The sequence below is a fragment of the Acanthisitta chloris genome, unplaced genomic scaffold (genome assembly GCF_000695815.1).
Source record: "Acanthisitta chloris isolate BGI_N310 unplaced genomic scaffold, ASM69581v1 scaffold4323, whole genome shotgun sequence".
Lineage (NCBI taxonomy): Eukaryota > Metazoa > Chordata > Aves > Passeriformes > Acanthisittidae > Acanthisitta > Acanthisitta chloris.
Window position 1 is genome coordinate 169,464 of NW_008664194.1, and position 25,213 is coordinate 194,676.

General features: G+C 38.9%; 1 protein-coding gene across 1 annotated transcript in view; it reads right to left on the reverse strand.

Annotated features, from left to right (window-relative positions):
- Positions 1 to 9,802: 9,802 nt before the first annotated feature.
- Positions 9,803 to 25,213, reverse strand: part of EFNB2 (ephrin-B2) — a 29,140-nt gene continuing 13,729 nt past the window's right edge. The window contains exons 3-5 of the mRNA XM_009071236.1: positions 12,672 to 12,764; positions 11,801 to 11,914; positions 9,803 to 10,216 (exon numbers count right to left, since the gene is read on the reverse strand). Coding sequence (XP_009069484.1) covers positions 9,834 to 10,216; positions 11,801 to 11,914; positions 12,672 to 12,764 — 590 coding nt within the window. The 3' untranslated portion in view covers positions 9,803 to 9,833. The remainder of the gene's footprint in view (positions 10,217 to 11,800; positions 11,915 to 12,671; positions 12,765 to 25,213) is intronic.

The window sequence follows — 25,213 nt, forward strand, 5'->3', positions numbered from 1 at the left end:
TTAATTGCCACTTGGTTCATGCCTGTCAATTGGTTGGTAATCAGGGCCAAATTCTTCAGGGCACTGAAATCCATCAGCTGCATCAATGAAAAACTCCACTTCAGGCTTAAGAAGTCACGTTTGGGTCAGACTCTGTTCCAGGAGCCAGCATTACTGTTAAGTGGAGCCATCAAATAATAAATAGGAACTGTAAGCCTACACAGATCTCCTTCTGTGACCCAGAAACAGCCTCTCCCAGAAGCCAGTGCCTACCTCTGGGTGTGCAGGAGATGCTGCTGTGACAGTCACAGCTGTTTATCCCTGCCTCCATGCTTCTCACCACCCGTGAAGCTTCCAAGGGTTTAATTAAGGCGGATCCTTCTCATTGTTTGTTCCTTGAAAAGCATGTCTGGCAGAGCGCTCAGCAGTGCTACAGCCGATGAGCTAAGGCTGAGAAAGCCCCGGATCAGCCCCCACGTGTCTTCCTTACATGCTCAGCCCACTTCCAAGAAATCTTTTGAATTCCAGGCTCTTGCTGTCACAGCCGTGTGCAGAAAGCTGAATGAGTGAGCCTCTTGCAGCTCCAGTCCTGCGTCTGTCACACTCGTTGCCGCAGTGAGAGCCGTGTGAAACTCCTGCCTTGTGCAACACGGAGCAGTTCTTGCCTTTGAGAAGGAGCCATCAAAGTGCTGAGGATTGAGGCTTTGCCACCTCCTCTCCACCTCCCTGCAAAAGCCTGAAAAACCCACAGTAATTCCTCACTGCTGGTGACTGAGAGAAACTAAAACCAGTCCATCTAACCTTCGTGAGCAAGGATTAGGCCTTTTTGGAGCGAGGTGTGTTGTTTGTTTCAATCTGCCAGTAGTGTGACACAGCTAAAGTGCAATGGTACAATATCTCTCAGAAAACCAGTATAAAAAATGAGTCTTCCAAGTCTCCTCTGGATGCTTGTAAGCACTGGTCTATTAATGGTGTCTTGAGTGAGAGAACACTGTGGAAATGTTGCAAGCAGGCAGCTACATAGGGAAACAAAAGTGTTGTATAACTTGATAAATATAGTTCTGATGCTATCTTTGAAATATTTAGGCTGGGTGAAAAATCCAAAGCAAAAACGTCTGCTGTTTTAAAATGCAGCACTAGAAAGTAGTGGAGAGAAGCTGGCAAAAGGGATTTATGTCTCTCCTGCAGGAACAATGTCTTAGTATAAATCCCTTGTATTGTGTGTAATCACATAGGTTACACCTACCGGTGGCCAAAGCATCCAGACTTCAGTTTTATCACTGCTCGTCATAAGAGATTGAAGGGACAAAGCCACATAAATCAGCCCCAAGTTGGCTGCCACCAGACTGGTGCACTGACAGTAAAACCAACAATTTCTTCTTCCCAGTACTGAGCTGGCTTAAAATAAAAAAACCAAACCCAAATTGGTTATTGCCAAAAGTAATTGTCTTTCAAATATGCTCACTCAATTTTGAGTTGTACATCCATAACTGAATCTTAATTCTGCTCAAAGGATGCTTTCCAAAGTGAACTGCTACACTTTTCTGAAAATAGATTTTAACAGATTTAATAATTTTTCTTAAATTACAAGAAACAAGACAAAACAACCAGATATTTTGAGCCTAATGTATTGATGAATGGAAATGTAAAACCAAATGGATTGAAATGAGCTCTATTTAAATTGTATTTAGGAATTTTGCTGCATGCTACTTTCCTTCAGATGCAATTGAATAAATACAAAAGGAAGAGATAAAGCCACATAAAAATGCAAACTAAAGCTGATTGAAAAATAAGGGGCTTATAAGAAAACACACTTTTGGTACAAGGACTGCTCCTGTGTGCCTTTTTTTTCAGAAAAAAATTGGCACCAGCTAAAATCCAGAGCCAGCCATACAAAAGGAGGAAAGCCTGGGGCAACATTTGAAAAAGAACTTCCAGGGTGAGCAACAAAAGCTTTGTCCAGAAATGAAACTTTATCTGGGAAGATACAGAACCCCAACAAGGGCTTTGGCTGGTGGACTGGTGAGGTGATCATGGCATGGCATCAGAGTGTGCAATCAACAGGCTGAAGGAAAACAACCACCATTTTCTCAACAGTGGAAATTCAACAGACCTCCAGACCCAGATATATGAATCTCTACAGTTTGAAGTGTTTTGAGGGCTGGAAAATTTACATGTGCTTTATTGGTTATGTACAAAAAGAAAACATAGCACATAATGAAGGAAGGAGTGTGAAGCAAAGGAAGAACATGCAAATGTTTTTAACTCTTGCATCATGATTTGGATTTCCTCAAATCTTGAGATTTTTCAGAATGACACACAAGGAGCTCCTTTGGCCTTCTGGCCTCACATCCTCCCATATTCCTTCTGGTGATGAAGGCTAATATGCTATTGATTCTGAATAATTACTAAATCATTCATATGATCATATATTTCCAACAGCTGAGTTTAAAGACAGTCACAATGAGGTACGTTGATCTAATTAAGAGATTGGGAAGCATTGGGAACGTGGCATGTGGGGGTGAACAGATAATGTAATAACAGTGGACAGCTGACCTGCTGGTTATTGCAAATGGAATAGAATTGAATGCAAGAGTAGTAAGGAATGAGTTTCAATATTAAAGAGAGTACAAAAAGACACGTTAAAATGTGAACAATTTTTATTATACATTTGCTAGTAATCCAACCTATTTTTAATGAACAGATACAGCAAATTGCTGACAATGTTCAATAAAGTACAAATTACAATTTTTATGGCATTTAATAGCAGTCTTTTATAAAAGCAAGTCATTGTTGGTGTGTTTTTGAGTACAGTCTTCATAATATTCAGGACAACACTCTTATAAAGCATTCTCTCATAGCTAAGAGCTATAATAAAATCTGTATGAGTATTGCTTATGCATGTGCAATTCTGAACTGTGATAAGTAGGATCAGATATCAAACTGAACTATGCTAATTTATATCCACTGAAGGTCTGATCCAGAAGCAACTACCCTCCCACCCTCAATGGAATTCCCATATTATTAATTTAATAATTGCACTTCTTCAGCAGTCTAAGCACATGAGGCTCTGTCAATGCACTTATGAAAACACAAGTCCTATTCCAGGGGTTATGACAGCTGTGCACAAGGTTCTCTGCTATTTGGACTTTTAATAGTCCTACAGCTATTTAATTCTTGTAGATCTTTGATCTCTTTTTGCACAGGATCCCAGGTTGCAGAAAGCACTGAGTTCTGGTCTCAGTTCTCCATCCCATTTAGGCTCTGCCTCCTCTCAGTGTCTAGTTTAACAACCTGACCTGATCTCCTCACCTACCTGAAACAACAGCCAACACTTATCAAATACTGTGCTTATTTCTTTGCCCTTCATCTGCTGACAGTTTTCTTCTGCTTGCTGTTACCAGTTTTCCATCAAAGCCTTTAACGGAGCTACGAGGAGGCTGTTTAACTATTTCTACAACTGTCAGCTTGCTCTGATTTCTCCCTGGGATTTTGTCATTGGATTTGTCCCTAAGCTTCCTCCCCAGTAAGTCACTGCCCTCTCACACAGCTTCCCTCTCCTTGCCTCCTCCCTCTGCTCCACAGGCCTTTCTCCAGGAATAGCCACCTGCATCTCCACCTCCTCATCCTCACAGTGCATGGGCAGGCTCTCTCCCCTCCTCAAGAGAGTTTCCTGTGGATTGCATTATGCCTTAATTAAGCGTCAAAGTATTTCTGTGGCTCGTGTGAAAGATGGATATTATTTTGTTTCATAGACGATAGCTCAGTCAGCTGAATCCAGCACCATTTGGATTATGAATGGTGCAATCATGAATACACTGTGGTATATGCTCCAATACTCATCTTTTTCCAAAACAAATATTACTTGATTTCTGGTCTGATGCTTCATATAATGACATGCCAACTGTATAAGGAGTATGTTTGGTGTTTTTAAACCCTGGGCTTTTTCCCCACCAAAATTTGTATCATGGCTATGGAGAGAGTCACTCAGAAAGTCTGAGTTTTCATTGTCCTTTATTTTGCTAACCACTACAAAATTTTAAGCTTTTCTGCAAAAAGAAAATTTATGGTGCCCATAGAAACAAAACGAGTATGCTGCTGACTGAGTGAGCATTTGATCAATGCATCACAGCAAAGCTAAAGAGACAAGCCGAAGAAGAGGTACAACGTTTTAAACCTAGGCAGTAAGATTGTTATGCTTTGTGAGGCACTATTTTATGTAACAGATCCTTATTCTACTCTAGATGGATAACAACTGTGAATTACAATTTTATTTTCCACTTAGTGGAGCCTATTGACTTGGACTAGTTCTTGCCAGAGAACCAGTTTTGTAATAAAGCCAGTAAATTCTGATTTTGTGCTTGTTTGATAATTAATAGTGCAGTGTCAGCAGCAGGACAAAATGCAAGTATGATTTTTTTTCCTGTGCAAGTTATAAAATATGGGCTATAAGTCAATGACTTTATGCAGAGCGGCTAAGGCACTATCTTTTACTAAAATGAGTTCAGCAGAGTCAGTGGAGGTTCTGTTCTGTTTGGGAAGGTATGTGTGTAAGGAACTCCCATTAACCAAGCATACATGGCCCCAGGCGTAAATATACAGATAGTTACACTGGCAACCATTTTTCCCCCCCAGTGGAGACACCGTTTATAGCCACACTGTTTTTCCTTATTGCTAAAACAGTGACAAAAATAGGTGTGCGTGGGTGTTGGTACACATGCCAGTTATAATATATATAATTATATAATAAGTTTATCATACTTGGGAAAAAGAGGCACAGTAATGAAAATGCCACATAAATTTATCGGCATCTTCCAGTATTTATCAAGGCTTAAAATAAAAACAATGGCCTTAGCCTTAGCTAAGCTAGAGCCACAGCTCTAACAGATGGCTGTGCCAGACAAGCTTTCAGCATAGACCAGACCTGAGCACCTCACAGCCAGGAACGATGTGGGAACCCTCACGACAACCCACTGAGATGAGCAAGTGAAATCTCCTGTGTGCAAACGCAAAGCAGGGAGTGAAAACTCAAACCAGCCAAGTATCTGTGTGCTTGGAGAACACAATGCTACCTCCTTTGACGTGACTTACAGCCACAAATTGAAGATTAGGCCCAAGTGGTTTACTGAGATGCCAGAGGTTGCTCACATGCTCCACCATGGGCACTTACACCTTCTGCTGTACCAAGTAACTCTCCCAAGGACACCCCTAGCAGTCATGAGGTGAACCTGTGTCACGGTGTGACTTTCCTTCTAAGGTCAACTTACAGCACAGATTCTGTAAACTGGGCCTCTAAAATGAGCTCCATCAGCAAGAAGTCATGCTAGCCCAACCATCCCACATTCTGGGGTTTTCTGTACGCCTCGTTTCAGAGTATTTGTGCCATTGCGACACGTAAAGTGCCTTCACTATACAGCAATTTTTCAACAATTACTCAGAAAAGAAAAAATAATTTGACAAATGGGAATTGCGTGACCCATGCTATTAATAACTAGCTGCCTTTCTTCAATGAAAATTCTATGACAAATTGGCATCTTGTAAAAGTGATAAAGGCATCTTTGCCCTCTGTAGATGTTCCCACTTGTTACTCCATGGACGATCATGCTATTTATGTGCTGCTAACAAACTGAAGGCTGCTTCACTTTCAGAGTGACTGGGCTTTGTCAGAAAAGTAAGGTGTTATATTTATCAAATGAATGCTATCCTAGCAAAAATTAGAGCGGCACAACCACAGATCTTGTATTAAGGCTTGTGCTACCTGCACATTTTGGCCCCCATTGCTCTTAACTTAAGGTGCAGTAAAGCAGGAACAGGACAATGCATGACCCTGCTGAAAGAACCATACAGAGATGTTTTGGCTTTGTAGCATTTCTACTCTTTTGTCATCCTCCCAACATCTTCCATCTCCTGTCCTTTCTTGCTCAGCCCTGCTACCCTAGGTTTTCTGCTCCCCCTCCACAGGAGAAACAGCAACAACAGCATCCAGAAGGCTTCAGGTATAAATCCACCCCATAATGTCTGGGAATTATTTGTGTGATTATAATCTCACTTCCAAGATCATCCAGGCAACCTGGCTACTGCACCTGACTGGAGTTCACTGACTTCCAAGGGCAGAAGACAGCCAGGGTTGTTTTTTTTTAAAACCTGCTGATATATATATATATATATAAGAGAGAGTCTGGGAAAGAAGTAGGTTAACAGAAGTCAGTGTATAATAAGTAGCTTGCTTTCCTACAAACCACTAGCAAGCAGGGTGGCAAGACGGGGGAGAGGAGAAAAGATGGAAGGGAAGGAGACAGGTAGACAAGCTTGCTGGCTTTCTTATTTGTTTTCATTGTTTAAAAAAGAAAAAAATTGCAAAACAAAAGAAGAAAATACTTAGAAGGCAAGGTTTCCATAGGAAAAAAATATTTTATTTTTTTAAGAACAAATTCAGTTTGAAACAGACGTGGAATGTGATTTTCATAATTTTCATTTTCTGGGAACTAATTGCAATGTGGAACTAAAGCAGATTTCAAACTTAGGACCGGCTAGTTTTAAAACAGAACAAAACAAACAAAATGAAACAAACAGAAAAAAAACAAAACAAAAGAAAAAAAAAGAAGAAATTATTTATAACTCAAGCATAATACTGTGTTACAAACTGGACAAAGAAATTTTTAAATAAATATTCATGGTACACAATTTCAGCACAAATATGCGGCAATTTGGCAACCTTTTATATCATTTTTTCCTCAATACAGTGCAAAGGGGAATGACACTGCCTTTAAACAAGCTGTAGCTAAATACATTGCAAAATTCAAATTTTATACAAAACATCTTGCTCGGACTTTATAAAAAACCAACATTGCTCTATATACACAATCTGGTTAAGAAAAGCCATTTTTGTCTTGTTTTCATGTGGGTTTTTTTTTATTATTTAAAAAGGTGAATAAGGCTACTGTAACACCCCAAATCCATATACAGTAAATCTGAACCTATTTACAGCATCTTCACTTAGACATGATGGTGCAAATTCCAATTTGGGTGACTAGGGATGATCATACAAGCAAGGCATTTACAGTAACTTTTCAAAGCTGGACCAACGTCAAAGAAAGGAACAGTTGGTAGATTGTCATAATTCTGCACCAGACACAAAACAGACGCACAGTACATTTTTTTTTCACTTGGTTGCAGGTTGCTCTTGAGCAATTCGTCTGATTTTTTTTTCACAGTTTAGTACGTAACTAGAATGTAGCCAACTGATGAAGCATAGATATGATTTAATAAAAATCAGTATCGGTAAACCCACCTTCTCCCTTCCTCCCCCTCCCCCAAAATAAAATCTTAATGACTTACAAGAGAACCTTGTATGGATGGATTCACAGAAAGGAAGGGTTGTTGAAAAGAATTACATATGTACTGTAGTTAGTCACCATGGTAACCTTCCACAGAACCATGGGTTGGGATTTTTTTTTGTTTTTGTTTCTCTCTTTTGGACCAACATCCCAACATAATCTTCAGGTTCAGAAAACAAAGAGAGTGATCATTTCTATGACAGATTTTTTTTCTTTTTTCTTTTTTTTTTTTTCTTGCAGGTGCTCACTGGAGGTCTGAGAACCCCAAAATGCTGTTGCTACATTTTCTTTCCAAATCAGAAAGCAAAGTGTTACCATAGTAACACGACTATGTTAGAAATGTCTATTTGCATAGCACATATAAAGGTAGAGTTTTTTTATTTCCTCCCCAGGGTGGGAGCTTTAGGGGAATAGCCATGCTAAAGAGAAAACTTTAACCTGAAACACCCCTCTAGGACCCTCAACGAAATCTAATCAACACATCAGCCTGTAAGGCAAGGGAAAACACAACACAGAAAATAAATGCCGGCACACTTTGTCACTGTTAAATATGTGATGCAGTAACACTGACTTCCTGATATTTTGGGCCTTATATTTTCTAGCTTTCTCTTATGAGATGCTTTGGAATTTTTCTTTTTTTAAATATGCTCCCATTGTAATTTTTGGATGGCTGATGTTTTTTTCCAGAAGCAGTTTATTTTTCTAAAAAAAATAAAATATGTGCGTATGTGTAAATATATATGCATATGTATGCATATATAAACATATATATGTGTGCATATACATATCTACACACACACATATATATATACATAAAATGATGACAAGTTAAGACTATGCAATTGCCGCAAATGAATTTCACATCTTCTGGTGTAGATTCTGTGCAATCTCAAAATACATATTAGTAAAAAAAGCAAACCAAAAACAAAAAAGAAAGAATGAACGAAAGAAAAATTCTCACTTTATATCCCTTGTGTTCTATACACCTATTATAAATAAGACATATCTTCCTTCTCCATCTCAGTGTCATAATTTATTTTATTCTTACAGACTGCAAGAGGTTTGCCATATGTGCTTTAACTTTGCAACAGAGCACCAATGAACGGCTGTGTCAGTCACAGTACCTACACTCACTGTGCAGGGACAGCACTACAATAAGCCAAAGTGCCAAAAGGCTCAATCAGAAAGAAATTCTGCCTTATAGAGATGAGTAAGGTTTTGTGGTTTGTTGTTTTTTTTGTTGGTTTTTTTCCCCACAGCTTTACCAGTGATAGAATTATAGCTCATTTGACCCATTGGCTTATAATCATCTTGGTCAGATTTGGCTCTCTGCTATTTTCTTAAATGCTTTCCCTGTGTTTAGTATAATGTGACAGTATAGCAGCTGAGTCTGCTTAAAAGTCATCCAAAGCAGACTACATTTTCGCTACAGCTTCAAAGCTGTGTATTTTATTGCCAGTACCACAACAGCCCTGCCCTAATATATCCTCAGCGGCCTGCTATTGTCTTGTCTTCTCCAGGCTTGTTCACTTACTAACAATACCCCTTTGTTCTACTGTATTGAAGGTACTATTTTTTTCTGCACACTGGTATTTGATAACCATGAATTCCTTCAAATGCAGCCTTAATCCACTGCACGTGTTATTGTGTTTCTACTTGCCTCTTTTAACTGTGCTACCTAAATGTAATATTTTTTCTTTTTTTTTCTTCCCAGCTTCTATTTTTGAGGCAGCAATATTCAACTGCAACTGCAATCAGCCCTTCCCTCCACCACCCAGTCCTGCTCTTGACTTTGTTGACAGCCTAACTTTTTGGCTGGAAGGCTCCTTACTATCAAACACAATTTCTAATAATGCATTACCCATTCGAGTGAGGCTGCTGTAGCAGATGGATGGAGTGCGGATCTCCAAACATTAATGTTCCATTAGCGATTCAGGAGGTGGAGTGAAAGGAAATCTTATGTGAAAGATGGCAGAGCCCCGCACAACAAAAACAAATGGAACAGTGACGGACTAAAAGCAAGAGAACTTTTAACAAGTCTTACTGAGACACTAAGGTCTGTGTGACAAATCCAGTACGCACTGAGAGAGACACACAAAAGTCAGAAGATTGCATTTCAAGCTTGATATATCCTAGAGCACCTTCTCAGGATGCCTAGAGCTATTAACATCCACGGATCGCTCCATCTTCCCTTGGCTTTTGTACATGCCTGAACGCCCACAGCACATGGCTTTGAGGATGATGAATGTAACAAAAGTACAGCAATCAGAATGGGCATCTTCTATGTAAAAGTCTTCCAGCTTTTAGTGAATACTTATTCACTGAGATAGGAATTCTACAGACTAGGTAAGCTGTCCAGCTCGTGTCGGCTCCTGGAGAAAGAGCAGTTGCCTTCTCCCCCCCTGTGCTTAAGTCAATGCTAGTGCACAAGGCGTCATCACAAACCCCAACAGAAAGCATTTGACCAGTGAGTTTCCTCTACGACTCAACTGTACCACAGAGTTGGTTGTGTGTTTCTCAGACCTTGTAATAAATGTTTGCTGGACTCTGAGGAGGCATCTCTTGAACTATGTACACCGGATGTCCATAGTCGCCGCTGACCTTTTCATAGTGGGGGCAAAAGACACTGTCTGCAGTCCTTAGAGGAATGATAATGTCACTGGGCTCAGAACCATTGTTGTTGCCACTGCGTTTTGGGGTGGCTAATGTACTAAGTGACAGAGTTGTCGTGTGTTGCGGGGAATGCTTCCTGTGTCTTCTCCGGTACTTCAACAAAAGAACCACCAAAGTGATGATGATGACGATGAAAATGATGCACCCTGATGCAATCCCTGCAAATAAGGCCACCTCTGAACCCAGTATACTGGAATGCCCAGCCTTACTGCCATCTGTGCTAGATCCTGGAAAGAATGGAAATACAACAGACAAAAGTTATTGCCATCCTGCGACCCGTTTACGTTGCTTAAAAATGTGTAGAGTAAGCAAGACTGGAAGAATTAACTGACAGCCAAACTTTGACAAACCAATTACCCTGTTAGATTGCTAAATGCAAACAGCCGAAGTCAGCAATCAATATTAAACAAGACTTTGTGTCTGTTGGTCTCACTTTTGTGCTGCTCCCAAACCACCCTGTTTCATACATCATCATCCATCACGACGAGGACTGGCACTGACAAGGCAGCCTTTGATGCACACTGCATCTTTTAACAGATGCCGACCAGCCCTGGGCACAAGGGAGGGGTGGGATAGGACTGGAAGGGAAAATAACACAGGGAAATGACAATTCTCAGGACAACTGGTACTGTTCAGTGTCACACTGTTCCCTCTGCTATTGTATCTTTTGCATATTGATTTAAGTTAAACTGTCCTTATTGCATCTTTACGTGGACTCCTCATGCTTGCACATGAAACAAAGGAGCTTGAGGCAGTGTGGGAGACAGGCAAAATGGCTATGGCATATATCTGCTTGTATTAACTTACATTTAATTAAAACAATACCACACATTTGGTAGTCAGGAAAGGCTTATGTGCTGAACAGTCTGTTGAATATTTGGTGCCATCACACCATCATATTTGTCACAAAAATTACACAAACACTCACTTAATACTTTCTCCTTTGAAAATTAGAACCAATTTCCCTCTCTTGATGCTTGCTCAAAATTGGAAGAATGATACAGATGCTACATGCATGTAACTGTTAACTCTTCCTACCAGAGCCTCTGTAGGAATCAGCTGAAGCCTGCCCAGTAACCATTATATCAAACATTCATTAGCCCAGTAAATAATGATAGAGCTAGCAAGAAAAACTTGCAGCCTTTTTTAAGGAAACCCAGAATCAACTATCAGCAAGTTTTGATTTGCAGCATTCCCAATTTACTAAATTTTCTTCTGGACACCTTAAGTCTTATGATTTACAAGGTTTTTTTGTTCACCTAATGAGTGAAATGCATCCTGAAGATATTTGTTTGGAATCATCTGTTTATTTTGCTTAGATAATTATTTTAAAAAAATAAAAATCTTTCCATCTAGTAAAAGTCCAGCCATCCATGTGTAGACTTTATATGGTCAGCTAAAAGATCAGGACATTAATTATAGATGCCTTGAAATAAACTTTATAAATGGCTGTCGAGAACCACTTGATAATGTATTATACGGGAAGAGAAAGACAGAAAAACTCGTTCATCTGCCAGAGTACTAAATGTAAGGCAGCACTGACCACCGTAAAGCTGCTTAGCAAATGTCCTATCCAAAAACTTTCCTGTAAATGAGTGATATTGTCACAAGATGTAATTAACTTCTACTGTGGAGAGAGCAGCTGTTGCCAAAACTTGCAGCTCCCAGGCACTATTCACCACAGCATCAGAACTGGCTTTTGCTTCATCTCATTATGAAAACATTTGCTTTTCTGGTACTTTAACAGTAAAATAAAACCCATTTGGAAACAAAGGAGCAGATGTCCCAGGGCCAAGCCCTGCCACACCTACCTGAGTGGTCCTTCACAAAGGGGCTGGTGGTGGAACTCTTCCCATTGGTGCCAGCTTCCTGCTCGGGGCGCTTGGTGGGATCTGTGTGCCGGGGCAGCCCTGCCGAGTTGGGATCTGGGGGAAAGAAAGATGATTCATGCAGCTTCAGCACTTGATGGTACAGAGCCTTAATAGCTGGGTCTAGGTACTTCACGAGACACAAACAGTTTTGAACAGTAGAATCTTTATGCAAAGGACTGGGAGATATAAGAACATAATTTTCCTTTTAAAGCAAAATGGTTATGTTCGTTATTTCAGAGGTTTAAATTGTGAGGCCATCTGCAGAAACTATAGGGACTCCTGTAATTGGCAAAAAAGCTTTGCAGATGACATTTCAGTTTAACTGAGGAAGTTGACTGACTACTAAACCAACTTCTACTTGGAAGAATAATTCTTTCTTCCTGCACAATAGGTTATCTATATGTGGAAAGAGACAATGAACAAAAACCTCTCTGTAATCAGAATTCATAACAAACAAACTATAGAAATATTAGCTTCCCTCTTTTCATGTATTTTAAATAATTTTAAGCAGCAGAGTTGTGGCTTTTGTTTTTAAAATAAAAATAAAAATGACTGAAACACACTACTCCCAGGTGACCTTTCCTTCTAGGGATCTCTCCAATGAAGAGATCTTATTACACTAACCCTCCTTCTGTAGAAATCTGTCAGTAGCTGAGGAAGAGAAAACAGGCTTTGCTTTCAGACTATAAGGGAGGAATGACCATACTCGACTCGGCTGTCTCTCTGCTCTACACCACTAAAAGATGTCTCAAAACTAAAAGGACATTGAGACCGATCAAAGTGATTTCATGAAACAGCAGATGGTCTTTACCTTGTCCAACTTTCATGAGGATCTTCATGGTTTTTGTCTGGCACACCCCTCCCTCCTGGTTATCCAGGCCCTCCAAAGACCCATTTGATGTTGCTGATTAAAAATAAAAGAAAAATAAATAAAAATAAAAATAAATAAAAATCAGAAAATCAACAGGCAAAGTGATGTGAACATGAGTGTCTGAAAGCAGAAATCTTTCAATCTACCAGGACCTGTTCTTGTTGCTTGGGCTGACCTATGGAAAGTTGTGAAATGTTGAAAGCCAAAGGAATGAATACATTGGTAAGCTGTACAATATATACAAATGGAGGAATGTGTTATCAAGGTTTCAGATTTACCCAGCAACTTTTTTTTTCCTATGCACAATTGACTGACTGACTGACTTGGACAACAACACCTGGCTAGAAGGTGATGGAGTCAGCTGAAATGGAAGCTCTGGCAGGCTCAGAGGAGCAAAGCACAGAAAAATCACCCTCTTTCTCCCCTCCCAACAATATCTTTATAATCACCACGTTCCACCTGCTTCCTCTATTACAAATCTCCTGCTGGAAGAAGTGAATGCATACAAAAGACCCAGGTGAAAGCTAAGATTCTGAACTGATTGGAAAACCATTTAATATTTTAAAGTACAATCTCACTTTTCCCAGCATTGAGGAGCCTCTGCGGGGGTGGGTGGCAGGGGGGAATATGCTCTATTCTCACAGAAACCTTTTAGCTCATACAAACAACCAGGTCCTTTCCCCTGTGTTTACATCGTTCTTGCTTATCTAGGTGCTGGCTGGAACTACACAACCCCCGTGCAAGCCAACACTGCCATGTGAATTGAGTGCATAGCACCACTCCCTCGGAGAATCCAAAACATTGAATCAGTCTATGGGTGCACCACTGCTGCCCGAGCCAGTTGTTGGTTGCAAAATAGCTGCTTGAAAATGATTTAGCAGCTCCTCAGCAGTTGGCACTGTGACCACTCTGCACCGTGCTGGGCACTGGCCACTGTCGGCACATGCGTCGCTGCCCTGGTCACGGTGGCAAAGTGGGCAGGATTGCTAATGTTGGGCTCCAGCTTCACTACGCAGGGAATGCACCGAGGGTTTCCCTGCCCTGGTTGTCCTGGGGGTGGAAATTTCACTGTCATTTCTTGGAGCTGTTTAGCCAATGCCCAAAACAGACATACTGCACAGGCACTACCACTGGGCCACCAACTGGAGAAAACAAATGGAAAATGGGATGTAAGGGATTGTAAGGGATCTTGCTGCTTGTCGTGGCTGTGGTGAACTGCTTAAGCAGCACATGCCTGTCTCTGCCCCTCTCCTTTTCAGCTTGTGGGCTTTACACTGTTCAGATCTTTGTTTTTAATTCTCGTTCCTTCTCTTTCACCTTCCTTGGGGATTTTCCTTCAAATGCAGTCTATGTATATTTCCTTTTTCCTTCACAATGTCTTCCTAGCCCCATGGCAGTATTTTTCTTGCTCTAATCTTCTCTCTAGCCGTAAAGATATAAACCCCATACTGCTGCTAGCCTTTGATCTGCTTCTTGTTTTTGTTCCACTTCTGACTCTTTTGTGATCAACTCGAATTTCAGCCACATACAAACTTCCCAAATTGTGCTTTCTTTTCCTAAAATTCCCTTCTCCTCATATGTGGTCCCTCCAAGTTCCTCCTCTGGTTCCCTCCCCCCTGTAAAAACATGACAATAGCTGTATGGCAAAAAGACTTTTTAAAATACAAAAGAGCACGTTGAGTAATTTAAGATAAAAGCTGATCTGAAATGTGCCACTGCATTGCCAGGCTCAGAAAATAATGGAGACATATAGTTTTGTTTTCTTTTGTGGTTTTTTTTTTCCAGAGGGAAAAAAAAAATCAATACCAAGAACCCATCCTGGACATAAATCAAATGTGTCTTTGCTGAAAGTGTTTTTTATGATCTATTTGCCAATGTACCAGCACAAGGACAAGGAGAAAAAAAGCAGTAAATAGAAATACCAAAGCTGAGCATCAACTGAAAGTACAAGTAATAAACACTGATTTTGTCTTGTGGTTTTTGTTATTTGATTTTTTTTTAATCAAGGCGATGGGGACTCACATCTCCTTAAACACCTTCTACTTGATTTTAATTGAATAGAGTGCTGCTTCTTCTGAACATCAATGCCTTTTTATTCTTTAAAGGCCTCTCCAGTTAGCCCACAGAGCAGGAGACCTCAATAAGATGCAGAGGATGCAGTCTGACCTCAGTACAGAATAAGAAAGTTAGATGGCAAAAAGAATGCAAAATTACTTCAAATACAGTCTCCAAACGGGAAGACCCAGATGTACAATGAGTCTGGTTGTGTGCCTACGCCAGTGCAATCTGCCTTGCTTGCTTGCTAAAAGAATGCTTTCATAGCTTTGATGTCAGATGAATGAATTTGCAGAAGTATTCACTTTTTCCACAGTTCTTCAAGGGATTTTAGGAAAGCCTATGTTATAGCTCAGAGTACAGACTGCTACGTCCTGAGGAATGGGGAATTTTCAAAGAGGAGCATTTCAGTGACAAAGCAAAGTTTCCATCTCAGCTTCTCCCTGTAATTAAACCGACAATTACCCAAGGCCACTGGAGGAAATTATTTTTTGAAATTCATTAAGAATATCGAAATATAACCTCACATATCCCTAGTGTACCAGGAAAAAAGTGGGTAGCTTTAAACACATCGTTTCAAGCTTTGAAAAGCTGCAAGGAGAGAAAGAAGCAATCTGGGACAGCAGAGAAAACAGTTTCATACCACTAATGCCCCTGACAGTATAGTGTGCAGAAGTCAAACAAGGGAGTGAGTACAAAATATTCCTCAAACACTTGCCGTGGCCTTTCTATATTGATCTCCAAATGAAAATTACACTTGCTATCATGTTAGCTCCTCCACTGCTCTCCCACCTCTGCAGCAAAGTGACCCTGTATCTGTAGCTCTGCTCACACTGAAAGGATAATTTACAAAAAAAAAAAAAAAGTGTCTGTGTTAGGAGTTTAGGATCTAAACAGAACATAACAAAAGTTTCTTGTGTCTAAATGGAAATGCTACTCTCCAGTGTGTTTATATAGTCAATTTTTAAACCTTCCATCCAGTTTATTTTTATATACATATATATAAAAAAGAACAGGTTTGGGGTTCTTTATATATTGGTCTAAACATAGATATATTTTAGAGTTACTTAGTTACACGAGCTACCCTACATGGCCCTCTGCTAAGAAGGCTAGATACTACTTCAATGTTAACATTAATAAACATAACGTGATTAATATGAGGTTTCTCATTAGTATTACATGTTCTCAGGATCCCACACTTCACTTTGCATTAATACAGCAATATATAGGAACCTAAAAGTAAGTAGAATGTTGCAAAACAGGTAGGAAAATATTTTTAAATCTTTTGATGGAGAGATACCTCCGATTTTCTGAGACCTGTCCTGTTCCACTGGTGTCAATTACAAAACTAGTAATTACAGTTGAAAGCGCATTAAATTACACCATCGACAGTTTATCCACACCCACAAATAAATGCACAGAATTGCCCTAAAATCTCTATTAATTTTAAGACTTTCTAACAAAATTGTAATAACTTATAGGCAAATTTATAGTAGTAAATCAGACACTGTGTCTGTACTCCTTGAATGCAACAGCAGTTTAGGTTTTCAGCATTCAGAAAACACTGATCTGTTACGAAATTATGGTTAAGAGTCAGCTGATACATATTTACTTTGGAGAAGCTAGTATACATTTTCAGTTTAGTAAAGCAACACCTTAACATATCCTTTCCCTTACACAAGGGAGAAATGAAATTATACAGACCAAAGAACTTCATTCAGATCTGCCTCCTTCTTCGAAATATATAAATTATATCAAACCAAATGAAAAAACCCCATCAAAACAAACAAACAAAATAGCCTGGAACTCATGCAAATCAATGTATACTGTTTTATATTTATTTGCTTTTAAAACTCCACAAGTGTTGTTTATTGTACAAAATGCTTTAGTCATAAACGCAGAGCCAGGGAATCAGTGAGCGAAGCAGAGTCAGCTGACAAGAATAGTTCCTGGCTATGATTCTTATACAGTCCCCATGGAGAGGAAGTAATATTACATTTTAATATGTCTTCATTTGATTGTTATTACTCTGCCTCCCAGGAGACTAAGCCACTGCATGGATCATGGCTGTTTTCAACCTATCAGGTTGGTAACATTGCTCTAATCAGATGGAGAATTAAGCTGCTGGATTTGTGCCTGTATATAGCTTTTCATTCACAAAGAGATTAGAAACGAAAGCACAGTCACAAAAATTCAACTTCCTTCACTCTTACAAACACACATTACAAAATGAAAAAATGCCATCACAATTACTTAAAAGAAAATACCAGCATACAAAAATCTCAGCCCCTTAATTCTGCTGCAATTATTATCATGTTTTAGAATTCTGAAAAATATTATGTATTTACAAATAAAATGCCACATCCTTTGAACTAACACAACTTTAAAATACATCTATTTCTAGAACTTGGATATGAAATATACTACATAGCCGATGAGAGAAATTATGACTGTCTAAATTACGATTGTACTAAATTTTCCTGTGAAAACTAAATGGACCTTAAACCACAGACTATGGGAATGAATGAGTGATGTCAACTGATGGGCGAGGGCAAAATTGGTTTTGTCTCCCCTTAGTGTGCTGGACAATAAAAGCCATTTGGCAATATATCAAACACACATTATTGATGACCTCATCAAGACTTAATTGCTGCTGACGTAGATCCGTTAACAGAAAATCGAGAATTACAGTTTTTTTGGGGGTAGATCAGTACTGTCCAGTATTGACTTTCACCATTTTTTTCATTAAATACTGCTTGAATTCAGCATCAGAAAATAGGTTTCTTTAAATCACAACAAAATAAAAGCAAGTAACACTACCCATTTCCACCCTTCCCCTGCTGTGCTTAGAAACGGAATGGAAAAGTCTAAACAGCAGCAAAAATCCACACAAGCATTAGATCCAACAGTAGTAAGAAGTCATTCTTAAGGCAAAGCTGCACTTGATCTCACATGCACTCTCAGGATTACTAAGCCCATGTACAGTTTTTGAGGTTTTTTTTATTTTATTAAGTAATAGAACACTATTTTGGCCAGACATTGTGTGTTTGTGTTCTGATTGCTTTCATCTGCTTTTGGTCCTTTTAATGACTGTCTTAGTAAAGCACCGAATAAATAGTTCTTCTTTCCCATAAATTTAGAGAATTTATGGGATAGGTTTAAGAGCACCAGAAATCACACACTGCAAAACAACAAATCACAGATCACAACACAGAGGTTGTTTCTAAACCAGCCAGGGATGAAGAACAAGGTAGCTGAGGTAATTTTTAATTAAATTAAATTCAATTCTCCCCCCCCAACACACACACTTAGTAGCAATGCCAGATCTACATGGAGATCTGAATAACCAAAAAAAAAAAAATTGTTCAGGCCACTCACCAAAGAACAGGTAGCTTGGCACACACTATGTTGGGTGAGCTGTAGAAAGTTTAGAGAGAAGATAAATGCACTAATTTCAAATATTAGCAACTAATGGTTTACCTTTTCTTGTAGTGACAAAAAAAAGACACTGAAACATTTGCTTTCTTTTTTTAAAAAAAAAAAATTGTCTTCCAAAATGTAGCTATCAGCATTTCCAAAACTGGACTGCAAGTGCTAAAGCTTAAATGCATTATAAATAGTCACATGGAGTACTGTCAATGTGTCGGCTGTGGTAATCAAGACAGTGAAATCACAGCTTTTCTACTGATCTTATGCAGACAAAGAAATGATGCTTAATTAAAAAAAAAAAATCAAACCTGCTGAATTTGCTCAATTAATACAATTTAGGACATTCAAGCTGTAAAGAAAAAGGTATAAAAACAGCTTACCATTAATTTTTCATTTTTCTGACATCTGTTTTTTGATTTGCCCTACTTGCAAATTCAAGGTGGCAGCAGAATTTTGAGCAGTTTCTCAATCTAAAAGATGTTCAGAAACTTTCATTCTTTCAATGTTATTCCACATATTTCTTCAAATTAAGGTAGATTTTTTTTCCTTAAACTAAAGCTTATGGAGTGTTTATAAATACTCTTGATGCCAGTCTCTTTTCCCTCATGAGCTAAAACTTAAATGTGAAGGAATGGACAAGAATTCTCCATTCTTCTTTTAAACTTCTCATCCTTGTTTTTTAAATTAAGTTCTATATTGCATGTCTTAGGATTTATATCTCAACAGGATCCACAAACTATCTTCTGCACAGCAAGTAAGCAGCAATGCCCTTCCCAGTCAAGCAAAAACCAGAACAAAATGAAGTAAAATAAAAAACAGACCTCTGCTTGCCTGGAAGAAGTAAAGGCTCTGCACTGAAACTTTGTGATTCACTTTTCTAACCACTGCTCTAAAATGTATCTTGTCCAAATATGAATAGCGTGACTTGTGGTACTTAGATGGGACTCATGATATAGGGGTATTTATATCATTCCCCATAAAAATCTCCACTTTTATTCACATGTGAAGAGAGAAACAGATTCTATAACTGTTTCAATGTTTTTTTAAGGGCAATCTGGAGGATGCAATCAAGACAGAGCCAATCAGTTTTACACTGTAATATACTTTGGTATATACCAACTGTATAATTCCAGGCACATCTCTGGAAATCCACAGACTCTCCTTCCCACATCTCATGTCATCTGACAGCACAAAACAAGGAGAGAGTTGTAAAGTTTCCTACATTTGTAATTATTTTATTAATTCCACAGAGGAATGGCACCATATAAAAAAAATACAGCTGTTAAAATATGCCCTTTATGTCAACAAAGTCTTTCCATAAAGGGAGAAAGAGACAGTGAAGAAGATGGAGTCGGAAAATATCAAAAAAGCTCTGAGTTCTGACTGGTTACTTCTGCCTAACATTTTAAAAGCAGCACCACTTTCTCGCTGGGTTAAGGAATACCACAGCTGAAATGTACTAAATAGTAAGCTATTTGCTGAATTATTATCCATTACTGAAGGTCACAGCATCCACTCCCACACAACAAAATCCTACTTGCTTTACTGTCAAGTGTCCCTTTACAAAATTCTCTGGGAATAATACAGAGATTATATCAAAAAAACCCCAACAAACAGAAAAGCATCTCAATACTGCATCACTGTGAATGACAATTCGAGTCTTTCATTACAGTTAAACATTTCTAAAAGTATTTCAGTTCTATATTTCACATACTCTGAGAAATGTTGTCAGATAATGATCCACTGCACACATGGTTGCTTCTAGTTTACATAAACAAATTATACATTTGTGAGCACTGAGGTAACTGTGGCAGATGTAAGCCCACTAATTATGCTGTATTTAGCGTATATCAGAAAGCATGCATCTAAAACAGATGACTAGCTAGTTAACTTCACCAGCCACAAACAGGTATTTTACGTATGTTTATCCTCTCTCCCCACACTACTGACAAAAGCCTCTCATGGATGGGGAGAAATACCTCCCCCACTACCACAGCAAGCTTTGCTTAACAGTTCAGCTGAACAGAACTAATAGAATTAGTTAGCATTCAAGTTACACTGATTGTTGCTAATGACAAGCAGGCCTGCTGGAAACAAAAGCAGAAGCTTTAATATTAAATGAGGACCCACTTTCTGTATCATACAAATTCAACATCACTCCACGAGGATGTTCACCTGCTTGAAAACCTCTTTGGTTTTTGTCTGTGGCACTTGGATAAGAAAGGGTTATAGTGAAAGCTCATATTAAATAAATAACAAACCTCTTGCTCATTCTACTGTCACTAATTGCATGCAATGATATTAATGACCCAGTAATTGCTATACGAGTAGCACTGAAGTGGAAAACATCATTTTGAGGCAGAGTTCATCTCTAGGTGGTAGGACTTCACCAGTGACTGAGTTAATGCCTAGTGACAGTTCAGAATATAACACTATAGACGAGAAAATGTGCCAGTCTCATGGTTATAACAGTTTAGATGGACATGATGTTATTTGCTTTGACCACACAGAGTCCAGGAGTAACCCCAATAAAGTGCCACAGTCAGACTTTGCCCTGTAGATGAACCTCATTCCTTTCAGGGGAGATGCTCTGTACTATAACAATCTAGAGCAATTTTCCACATGTTTGTTTCAATAAAAGAATACCTTCATCTCCTGCTTTTACATGGAATACAACAAAAGTGTGCTTTATTGCAAAACACAAAAAGCTATTTACATCATCTAACTATTCTTCAGCAACACAGAGTTTGGCACCTTAGTACTGAGATCAATTATGATACTATTGGATGACTCTGCGCTTGGCAAAGATGATCAGAAGTTAAACACTGTTTTGATTGCACTATGCTTATGTTTGTGCTAGAGCTTTAAAATACCCACAAAGCAAACTTTAATGAGGGAACATTGCAGAAATAAAGCAATCTGAATTTCCAAGGTGCTACAGGACCTCCAGTTCAAACACTACCCATAAATGATTGAGGGGTTTAGCTTACTTAGAAATTATCACATAGGCACATCTTGGTTCATTTTAAGAAACTCCAATGGGACAGATATGTTAATCCTCCAGTGTCTGGAATTCTGAAAAGTTGCAACAAGACAGGTGACTTTATACTTTTAAAAAAATACAATTTTTAATATTTCACTAGTGTTTTAACAGTATGACAATATTTAGTTGTGTTTTTTCCTTTTGCAACACAAATTATTTAACTAATGTCTTGATTCTGCCACCAAATCTGCTATGGCAGTCTCTGGATGGCAGATGGAATCAAATTTCAGCACAGCTTGGGACCAAACACGTGGAAAGAAGCCCAACAGAAAAGGCCCAAAGGGTCCTGGTGGACACCAAGTTGCCCATGAGCCAACACCATGCCCTCATGGCAAAGGCAGCCAACAGCTTCCTGGGCTCGATCTGTCAGAGCATTGCCAGCAGATTTTTGGAAGTATTCCTTCCCCTCAGCACTGGTAAGGCAACACCTAGAGTGGTGGGTGCAGTCACAGGCTCCCCAATACAAGACAGACATGGGACTTACAGGACCAAGTCCTGTACATGCTCACAGAGATGATTAAAGCACTGAAGCATCTACATAGGCTGTATCCTTGGAGACACTCAAAACTCAGCTGGATGTGGTTCTGGGCAACTGGCTGCAGCTGGGCCTGCTTGAGCAAAGTTTTGAGCAAAGGACTAGATGATCTCCAGAGGTGCCATCCAAACCAAACCCTTCTTGGATTCTGCAATCAACCATGCTGCCATGGTCTAATATGTTTATGTGCTAACATGAAATACTTGAAAAACAAATGCTTCTCAGTTTCCTTGTCAGGATTTGGATTCAGAATTTCATTTCTCTCACAGCAGCTCAGTGAGCACATAGGGACTAGTCTGCTGCTGAGGTTTAGTTATTTTTGCTGTCTTCATCTACTGAACAGAAAACAGATAAACGATGCTAACAAAGATCCAAACATGCTTTACTAAACCAGCCTTATCAGTTTAATATGGAGTCTTCTCCAAGAACTGCTAAGACTACCTTAAACCTAATCCTTTTACTCACAGAAATATTTGCATTATTTCCTTGGGCCTGAAAAAAGGAACTGGAAGACTGCCCATTAGGGCTTAGTTTTATAGTCTGATTTATCAGAAATAAATCCTGAAATATTCTTCATCCAAGGTTTGCAGGATTGACGAAAGTCAGGAAAGAAAATCTAAACTGACATTTAACCCTGGGTTTCAACTATTCCAACCCTGTGTTTTACCTAATGCAGTTCTCAGACAAACGTACATTTCTGTACAATCCAAGTATGTAAAGACTTTAATGAGGCAAACAATTTCAAGCCTTTAAAATCAGTTTCATTAAAGCCTTTACAAATCCCTATGTGGTTCCTGGTCTTCTATTTTAGGACTTAAAATACTGTAATATGCAACAGATATAATACAAGCAACGGTATTAAGTAAGGACTTTATCATCCCACTTGATTAGCTAAATGCTCATCACCAAACACATACAAAATGAAAATGAAATGTGTTTCACTATGGAAGTGCTCCTCTAAGTTTCAGTTTAGACAGATACTTAGCTCATAGCATGGCATGTCTCCCCAATACACACCCCCTTGATTTAAACAGTTACTCATATTCTGCATATAAAGCATAAAATACACACTCAACCTAATCTCCTTCTGCACGTAGTCCTGTTAAGCATGTTTATGTAAATCTAAGAACATACACAACTTGTAGAGGATCAGGGTTTAAGCTTGTTTTTTTTTTTGGCAAAGCATTATGTATACTATAAAGACTTCTCAGTGACAGTACTGTATCTTTCTTTGTGAATGTACTGTATTTCCAGTATTTATAAATTGTTTCTGGGGAACTATAAAAATAAGAAATATAAATAGTGACTCAAAATATTAAACAGCTTCCTATGAAATTTTAAAACCTGTTTAATTCCTGAGTATTTCCTGAATAATTTTTTCTTCCAGTCTGAATAATTATTCTTCATTTTCATCCGATTCAAGATTTATTTGGAATACTTGTGAGGGTGTGGGGGAGGATAAATGTATTTTTTTCACAAGATGCCATCAATTAACAAACTGAGCATTCCTATCTTTCATTTCCTTCCCTTAGGAATAGAGACATAATAACAGATTTCCTATCTCTGTCTGCTCTAAAGGAGATAAACGGTTGGTATTGCCTAGGTAATGGCATCGAATATGAACAAAGTCCATCAATCTAAAATAGCCTTATTCTCTTACAAGACCTGTGTGGTCTGGGACAAAACCCCAAAGGACCACAACTCCATTAATCCTGTAGGTCTTAGACTCTGTTAGAAATCTGAAGCTGCACAGACAGTGATTTTTCTCTCCCATAATATTATTTGTATAAGCTGCATTTATATTTCATTCAACAAGAGCTAAGTGGTATTGCCGATACATCCCTCAAAAGACTCTTCAGCAAAGTCAAAGACTGACCTTTGGATATCATTTTACACTAAGAAGAAATTATTTATCTAATTTTCTGAGGAAGGAGGGGGAGAAAGGAAAGGGAAAAAAGTGATCTTTGTACAAATGGAATCAGGATAACTATTATCATATAGGCTTTCATTAACACCACCACTACCACCAAAAAATAACAGTAGATTTCTGGACCACAGAGTCTTTAACAAAAAGCAGGAAAAATGTCTTTGTTGCAAGAGAAAAGGAATTGAAATTCTGATACAGTCTTTGTTCCCATTTGACTAGTTTGGAATTAACCTCCAAACAAAGGCAAACCTGTTTACTGTTTCCTTTTGGGCAGCTCTCGCTGGGTGACTGCTGGTTGCAGGGGGCTGCAGACTGAAATCTGCCTCAGAATGTTTTCAGAATGCCCAGACAGACAGATTAGCCAGTGCTTAAACTAGTCAGAATACTAAAATAACATTTTAATGTAAATCTATTTGGCCACGCGAAGAGATTTATTCTTCCCAGCTGGGCCATATTTCAGGGCACAATTTATATTGTCCTTTAATATGTTCTTCCTCAGACAGTTATTGCCCTTTAATTGTAACAGAATGACAAAGTGAAAACATAAAAAGCCTTGTGATTTTTTTCAAACCCAGCTAATGCTAAAGTTTCAGAATGACTGTTTTGATTTTAAAAGCCACAGTACTATTAAAGCAGTTATCAAAAATGTAGTGCTACTAGCCAGTATAAACCTTTAAATCAGTCAGGGATTAAATATAAATATATATGTTTTTTAGTTTAAGCCAGAAGCCAATTATGTAAGTGGGTCACTTGAAAAAAGTTGACAAAAATCATGTAAGGAAAGCTGCATTTTCCATTTTGCCACAGTCAAAGCCAATGAGCATCATTAGCTTGGCAAGTTTGGCTAATGAGGTCCAGGCAGAGCAAGCCCTATAGAGGAATATTTCTGACAACCATTCTGTAGCCCTTCCCAAGTCCCAAGCCATTCTATTACAAATTTGGAACAGGTGAAGATTTCATTGCAGGTGACTTATTTTTTAATGTTGATGATGTCAGCCCATAATCTTCACTTTACTTATGCAAAAGAAGAGATGGAGTGAGTAAAGTATGTGCTTGCCTGGCCGAACTCTCTGGAGCGTGACAGTGGCTCCAAGGCAGGCAGCACTGCTCCCTTCCCTCTGGCACTGCTCCTTCCCTCTGGTGTAGCTTCCCCCAGGCTTCCCCCAGCGCTCCCAGAGTATCACAGGGCTCACTATGCCCTTTGACTAAAGGCCAAGTTTCTTGGGAAGGGTTCAGGACCAATTCCTGTTCACTGAAAGCAAACAACTTTGGCATATTCTATGTGCTTGTACTATGCTAGCTCGTCTCTCTCCCAAACAAAAAGAACTGCATCTGAGAGAGGTACTGAAGCAGTGACACTGCAACCCAAGTACTTGTAGATCAATCTCTCAGTATTGAGAAGATACTCATTGCTCATTCTGAGCAATTCGCAACAGCCGAAAATTATACTTTATTCCCTAACCATGCAAAGACATAAAAAGACTTTTTAATGC